Below are 7,995 nucleotides of genomic sequence, written 5' to 3'. Positions count from 1 at the left end.
ATGCGCACATAGGCGCTAACTACGTTTAGGGTACACTCTCCAACCGCCAACTTAATAGTTATTAATATATCATTCACCCGCCTAACCTCAACCACAGACTCTTTTATATCCCTATTCACTAGAATACCTACTCCATGCTTGCCCTTCCAGACTCCAAAGTACCAAAGCTTATACTCGTCTGCATCCCTCGCCTTCGATCCTACCCACCTTGTCTCCTGGACACATGCTATATTGATCTTCCTCTTCAGGAGGATCTTTGCCAACTCTATAGACTTATATGTCAATGTTCCTATATTCCATGACCCAATTCTCAACTTATAGGCTCCCTTATTTCCCTTACCCCTTACCCCTTACCCCTTACCCCTTGCCTCTTTCCCCCCAGGACATAGCCTTACTCTACCATCCCAGACTACAACCACTATACCTACGACAGACTGAAGAAATCACTAACACACAAGAGGCAACAGAACAAACTAGAAGAGAACAAGTTGTAACTATGGACTCGCTAATATGGAGCTTAAACTAATGCGAACTAAAATGGCAACAATATAGCTAACACAAAGAAGGATAACATGAATACGGGAGGTACCAACTCCCGATAATAGAACTTGGAGATTGTCTTGATGCACATGACAATGTTGCGGCACCTGGCGCGTTCCTGTCCAAATTCCTGCCGCCTCTTACTGACACTCGCATGGGCTGTGGTCCAATGTTTTCATGCACACGTCCCGCTTGCCGCCAATAGGCACCGACTCTTACCTACAATACACACAAAATACCATGGCACCAAGAAAGAGGGGGGATGTCACCGCTACCACTGGTGAAGCCCTAGCAGTAGCAAAGAAAGAAAAAAGGGAGAGAAAAAGAAGAGGAAGGGGAGGGGGAAGAAAAACAGTGGGGGTGAGGGTTACACGCAAGTAATAAGAAAAAGGGGGCACTGGCGGGCAGCAGTCGCTGGAGATGACGCTTCTGTTAGTTTTGGGAGTGGGAGAAGAAGGAAGAAAAGAGAGAGATAGAGGAGGAAGAATAATAATAAGTTATTTAAATAAAAGAAAATTCGGAAATTTTGGATTACTTAACAGATCAATGGATAATTTTAAAAGTTTGCTAATGGTAGAGATAAATTTAATCGTTAGTATAAAGGTAGGGGTAAATTTGTCCAGATAGCATAATGGTAGGGGTAAATTCGACCTGATAGTATAACGGGATTAAATATATACAATATCCTGAAGTAGAGGGATATATTTGGAGTCCGGAACCGAAATATTGTCTTTTTGGACTCAAAATACTTTTTTAGGTGGAAAAAACATATAGTGACCAAAATATGTAAAATACGATTTTGAACCACGTTTTACCTTAACGGACGTTTGGCACGTTAACGTAAAATGTGGTTCAAAACCGCATTTTATATAAAACGCAGTTTAAAACCACACTTTATATAAAACGTGGTTTACGTGGTAGAATTTCTCTTCTATTTTGTTTTGCAAGACTCGACACGTAAAAGCATATATGAGGATATGGATTATTTCCATGAATAATAGTGATGAGCTGCGTTATGACAATGGCCAGAAACGTTTTGGTGTGTCTCTTCTGGTTCTTACACAATGCAATCAATTCCAAGTAAGCAATTGTTCCTTTCAAATCTTGATCATAAATATATTTCAATATTTGCACATATATATAGATATATAATAATATAATTGCAAATATTGGTTTAGCCATTAATTAGTATTTGAAAATAGAGAGTATCAACATTGAAAAATATATATGTTTGACAAGTAAAATGATAATTTATAACTTAGAAGATGTTTTTGACTGTTAAGGATCTATTTTATTGTTAGGTGTTTGCCATAATTTTCTGACCATATTTGGTTTTCCTATCTGTTGAAGGAAAGGGCGATATATTTACCATAATTGAGTTTTCTTTCATTTAGAAGAAAATTATAAATCTCTCATATTTGGCTAGTCCTTTTTCTTGTAGGAAAATGTTTGGATTTCCATAAATTGAGGATTATTCCTTCTCATTCAATAGCATCCGCAATGTAGCCATATGGGGCTTCAGAGTCGTGTATAGGGGGAGAACTTTATGGGACAAGTATTAGTGTGTCACTTGTATAAGCGGCAATTTAACATGACATTGTGGAGGTGAACTATATCTCACAGAGTTATTCTCCATTACAACCCCACCCCCTCACCCCCAATATTATGAAACCCTTATTTTTTGTTCTTTAGACATTATAAAAAAATGCTTGATAACAAGAAGAAAAGTATGGACGGAAGTTTGAAGGAAAGTTTTGAACGTATTTTCATAAAATCCTAACGCCTTTAAATAAGGCAAGTCCTAGCTCGGGGTGCAGAATTTTTTTATGTAAAATGTAGTATAATACCGCGCTTTATATATTTGAATTATTGTTATGTCAGTTAATCGCAGAACACTTATTGGTGGGCCCAAAAAAGAAGTAAAATGCAGTATAATATTGAGCTATATGTAAAACGTTTTATATAAAGTATGGCTTTATAAAAGTGAAAAGTTTGGAGCTCGAGCAGTGAAATGCGCATTGCTTGGTTATGTTATGCATCAGAAAGGTTACAAACTACTAGACCTTGAACACAATCTTCTGTTCACAAGTAGAGATATGACCTTTTATGAGGAAGTTTTTCCCTTGAATTCAGAAGTCGAGACTGATCTACAATTCTTGGATATTCATGTTCTATCCGGTCCAGCTGTGCTGGAGGAGCCTATTCCACCATGTTCTGCTTCTATTCCGCCATGTTCTCCTCCTTCTTCTCAATCAATTTCTTCACTTGAACCAAATTCTTCATCAGCAGTTGATTTGTCTGATTCAATTGTTACTCCAGCCCACACTAACGATGACACAGTTCAAGCCACTCTACAGGTTCTATCTGATCCTCTACCCGCAGAAGTTAGAAAAATTACAAGAGAGTCAAGACCACCTATATGGCTTAAAGATTTTGTGAGGACTGATAAAGTCAAGCAGTCCAACTGTTGTCAATATCCTATCTCTGATGTGATTGGATATGATAACCTATCTCCTAAATATAAGAGTTATCTCTCAAACTTTTCCCCTGAAGTAGAACCTGCTAGCTACTATGAGGCAGCCAGAGATAAAATGTGGGTAGAAGCAATGCAAACAGAGATCAAGGCATTGGAGGATAACAAAACCTGAGAGTTTGTTCCCTTGCCCAAAGGAAAGAAAGCCATTGGATGTAAATGGGTTTACAAAATAAAGTATAAGGCTATAGGTGAAATAGAAAGACTCAAAGCGAGATTGGTGGCTAAAGGGTTCAACCAAAGAGAAGGTTTGGACTATCAGGAAACATTTTCACCTGTGGTGAAAATGGTTACTGTTAGAAGTGTTCTTTCGTTAGCAGCTTCAAGGCAGTGGACAGTCCACTAAATGGATGTTTATAATGCTTTCTTGCAAGGAGACTTGTCAGAAGAAGTGTACATGAGCATACCACAAGGCTTCAGTAAATCCGGAGATAAATCATTGGTCTGCAGGCTGCATAAATCCCTCTATGGACTTAAGCAAGCCCCAAGACAATGGAATCTCAAGCTCACATCTGCTCTCATTGACTCTGAATTCCGTCAGAGTCATTTGGATTACTCATTATTCATTAAAAGGGAAGATGAAAAAATGATTGTTGTCTTGGTTTATGTAGATGACCTGCTTATAACTGGTGATGATATGCAACTGATACAATCCACCAAAGCTGCTCTTCAACATAAATTCAAGATCAAAGACTTGGGGTAAGTATTTTTTGGAAATTGAATTTGCAAGGAGTGCTGAGGGGATCTTGATGCATCAGAGAAAGTATTCCCTTGAGTTGATTGCTGACTTAGGTCTCTCAGGATCTAAGCCTGCCACTTCTCCTATGGAACAAAACCTGAGGCTATCTACCATTGAATTAGACTCTTATGTTGGGACCACCGATGATAAGCCTTTGGATGATCCAGGTCCTTATCAAAGATTACTTGGGAGGTTGCTATACCACACAATCACTCGACCAGACATTTCTTTTGCGGTCCAAAACCTCAGTCAATTCATGCATTCTCCCTAGGCCTCTCACATGGATGCTGCCTTGAGAATTGTTCGGTATATTAAACATTGCCCAGGATTTGGGGTTTTGCTGAAGGCACATTGTTCTGAATCCTTATCAGCATTTGGCGATGCCAACTGGGCTGCTTGTCCCAACACTCGCAGGTCTATCACAGGCTACCTTGTTAAGTTTGGGGATTCTTTGATTTCTTGGAAGTCTAAGAAGCAGTCGATTCTTTCGAGAAGCTCACGGGAGGTAGAATATCAAAGTCTAGCATCTACTGTTGCTGAAGTTGTGTGGGTTCTTGGCTTGTTTCATAAGCTGGGTGTACAGCATACTTTATCAGTACCTATATATTGTGACAGTAAGTCCACGATTTAGATTGCTGCGAACCCTGTGTTCCACGAGCGAACCAAACACATTGACATTAATTGTCACTTCATTCGTGAAAAGGTTCAACAAGGGCTAGCTTGTACTCTTTATGTCGCTATTGCTGAGCAGCAAGCAAACTTACTTACCAAAGGTCTTAGCGGAGCATAACATAACTAGGTTTCCAAGCTAGGAATGAAGAATATCTTCATACCTCCTAGCTTGAGGGGGGTGTAAAGGATAGCTTGAGTTAACTATAGTCAGTATGTTAGTTATTTGTAACCATGGTTAGCTATTGTTTAGTTACTTGTACAGCTGTCAATTAGTTGGCTAGATGACAGTTACATACAATTGTATCAGCTTCATTTTTTACATAAGATTGAATGAGAAACTCTTCCAATTTACTCTCTCTCAATTTGACTCTTCTCATCCTATCTCACAAACTCAACTAATATACAGATTTAACATGGTATTAGAGCTATAATCGAGCGATTCTAAGAAGTTCTTCGTGCAATTGAGGAAGAAATCGAGAGAATTCGCTTTATTTCTGCTTTTTTCTAACCCTAATTTTGCAATTTTTTGACCAACTTTCATGGCAATTTCTGATGAATCCAGCAGTGTTGCTACTGGCAATAGGGTTTCCAGGAACGGAATTACCGGAGGGATGGTCATACTTGATCACATCCACCCGTTATATCTGCATCCTTCGGACGGACCGGGATCAATGTTGGTGGGTTTTTTATTGACTGATATGGAAAACTACACTCTTTGGAATCGAGCTATGAAAGTGGTTCTATTTGGGAAGAACAAGCTGTGTTTAGTTGATGGTTCAACATCCAAAGCTGATTTTGGGCCGACACTTGGACATCAGTGGGATCGTTGCAACGCGATTGTCACCTCATGGCTAATGAGTAATGTAAGTCAACACCTATTGACTGGAGTACTCTTCTCTGCGAATGCTCAAACTGTTTGGGCACAAATCAAAGAGAGATTTGACAAGGTGAATGCTTCTAGACTCTACTACTTGCACAAAGAAATTTTTACCTCTACCCAAGGTATATCATTTGTATCTGTTTACTTTACTAAATTGACGGATCTATGAGCTGAATATGATTCGATTCTGCCACCACCACCTACAAAAGATTATGTTGAGCAATTAGAATTTCAACGTCTGCTAAAATTCCTAATGGGATTAAATGACAGTTTTGAGCAAGCTAGAAGTCAGATACTTATGATGCCTACTGTGCCAACTATTAATCAAGCGTATGCAATGGTTATGCAAGATGAAAGCAGACGATTGATTTCAGGAAATAATTTTAGAGGGATTGGACATGTTGAGCCTACTGCAATGTTCACTGTACAATCAGGGAACAAGCAGAGGAAAAATTATAGCTTGGAGTGTGATTTTTGTCACTTGAAGGGTCACATGAGAGAAGGCCGTTAAAAATTGATGAAATGTGAATTTTGTCACAAAACAGGGAATTTAAAAGAGAATTGCTACAAGAAAGTTAGCTATCCTTCAGATTTTAAGTCTAAGATGAAGGCCAATGCAGTACAAGTAGAGGCAAATAATACACAACTGGGAAACAAATCAGTACCTGGACAACTATTCACACAAGAACAATATGCTCAAATTTTGCAACTGCTGCACAAGACTTCCATTGGAGAGACCAATTCTAACATAGCAGCAATGGCAGGTAAATTCCTTTGTTGCAATGTTCAGATTCCCAAATGGATTATAGACGCAGGTGCTACGAATCACATGATAGGAAATGACAAATTGCTAGGAAATGGCATGTCAGTAGGTAATAGAGGACAGGTACAGATGCCTACAGGGGACTCTGCCAAGGTTACTCATGTTGGGGATTGTCAGCTTACCGGAGGTGACACTATTAAGAATGTCCTTTGTTTACCTGCATTCAAATTCAATCTTTTGTCCGTGTCCAAGGTGACAAGAGAGTTGAATTGTTTTGCCTCCTTCTTTCCCACCTTTTGTGTTTTTCAGGATCTCTTGTCTGGGAGGGTGAAGGAGATTGGTAAGGAAGAAGAGGGATTGCATACCATGCTATCTACAGCAAGAAATAATGACAGCAAAGTTTACCAAGCATTTGCAGCAATAACAAAGGAACTTGGAAATACGGGAGACATCTGGCACAAGCGAATGGGACATGTGCCTATGCAAGTTCTCAGGAAAATCTCTAGTTTTAGTAGTAGTATTTTGTCAAATAAATGTGAAGTTTGCCCTTTGGCTAGACAAACTCGAGTACCTTTTCCAGTTAGTCATAGTAAGAGTTTAGATAGCTTCAATTTGATACATATGGATGTTTGGAGCCCTTACAAAGTAGCTACTCACAATGGGAGGAGATTTTTTCTTACCTTAGTTGATGATTGTACAAGATGGACGTCGATATTTCTTATGAGAATGAAATATGATGTTCTCTTTTTACTTAAGAACTTCATTGCAATGGTACAAACACAGTTTGGCAAGACTATAAAATCATTTAGATTCGATAATGGGAGTGAATTCTTCAATTCTCACTGCAAAGAATTGTTTCAACTACATGGCATTCAACACCAAAGTTCCTGCCCATATACCCCACAACAGAATGGAGTGGTTGAGCGTAAGCACAGACACATTCTTGAAACAGACAAAGCAATTAAGTTTCAAGGACATTTGCCAGCTAGATATTGGGGAAAGTGTGTAGATTCAGCAGTTTATTTAATCAACAGAATTCCCTCTACAGTGTTTGGCAATAACTCACCCTATGAATTACTGTATCACAAACAGCCTTCCTTTTCCCACATGAGTCATTGGTTGCCTATGCTTTGCAACCACATTGCCTAGGAGTGATAAGTTTGGAGCTCGAGCAGTGAAATGCGCATTGCTTGGTTGTGTTATGCATCAGAAAGTTGACAAACTACTAGACCTTAAACACAATGTTCTGTTCACAAGTAGAGATGTGACCTTTTATGAGGAAGTTTTTCCCTTTCAGAATCCAGAAGTCAAGACTGGGCTGAAATTCTTGGATATTCATGCTCTATCCGGTCCAGCTGTGCTGGTGGAGCCTATTCCACCATGTTCTGCTTCTATTCCGCCATGTTCTCCTCCTTCTTCTCAATCAATTTCTTCACTTGAACCAAATTCTTCATCAGCACCTGATTTGTCCGATTCAATTGTTACTCTAGCCCATACTGACGATGACACAGTTCAAGCCACTCTACAGGTTCCATCTGTTCCTCTACCCGCAGAAGTTAGAAAAACTACAAGAGAGTCAAGACCACCTATATGTCTTAAAGATTTTGTGAGGACTGATAAAGTCAAGTAGTCCAACTATTGTCAATATCCTATCTTTGATGTGATTAGATATGATAACCTATCTCCTAAATATCAGAGTTATATCTCAAACTTTTCCCCTGAAGTAGAACCTGCTAGCTATTATGAGGCAGCCAGAGATAAAAGGTGGGTAGAAGCAATGCAAACAGAGATCAAGGCATTGGAGGATAACAAAACCTGAGAGCTTGTTCCCTTGCCCAAAGGAAAGAAAGCCATTGGATGTAAATGGG

General features: G+C 39.2%; 1 protein-coding gene across 1 annotated transcript; it reads left to right on the top strand.

Annotated features, from left to right (window-relative positions):
* Positions 1-5,023: 5,023 nt before the first annotated feature.
* On the top strand, positions 5,024-5,533 carry LOC104235032 (uncharacterized). Its single transcript, XM_009788702.2, has one exon. It carries the CDS (start codon positions 5,024-5,026, stop codon positions 5,531-5,533), a length of 510 nt encoding a protein of 169 aa, XP_009787004.2.
* Positions 5,534-7,995: the final 2,462 nt, after the last annotated feature.

This window comes from Nicotiana sylvestris, chromosome 2 (genome assembly GCF_000393655.2).
Source record: "Nicotiana sylvestris chromosome 2, ASM39365v2, whole genome shotgun sequence".
In the NCBI taxonomy this organism is placed as follows: Eukaryota; Viridiplantae; Streptophyta; class Magnoliopsida; order Solanales; family Solanaceae; genus Nicotiana; species Nicotiana sylvestris.
The sequence above is the reverse complement of the archived record's forward strand: the minus strand, read 5'-3'. Positions and strand labels throughout refer to the sequence as shown.

Excerpts from the sequence above, each read along its gene's own strand:
- LOC104235032 (XM_009788702.2), top strand. The coding sequence starts at position 5,024 with ATGGCAATTTCTGATGAATCCAGCAGTGTTGCTACTGGCAATAGGGTT.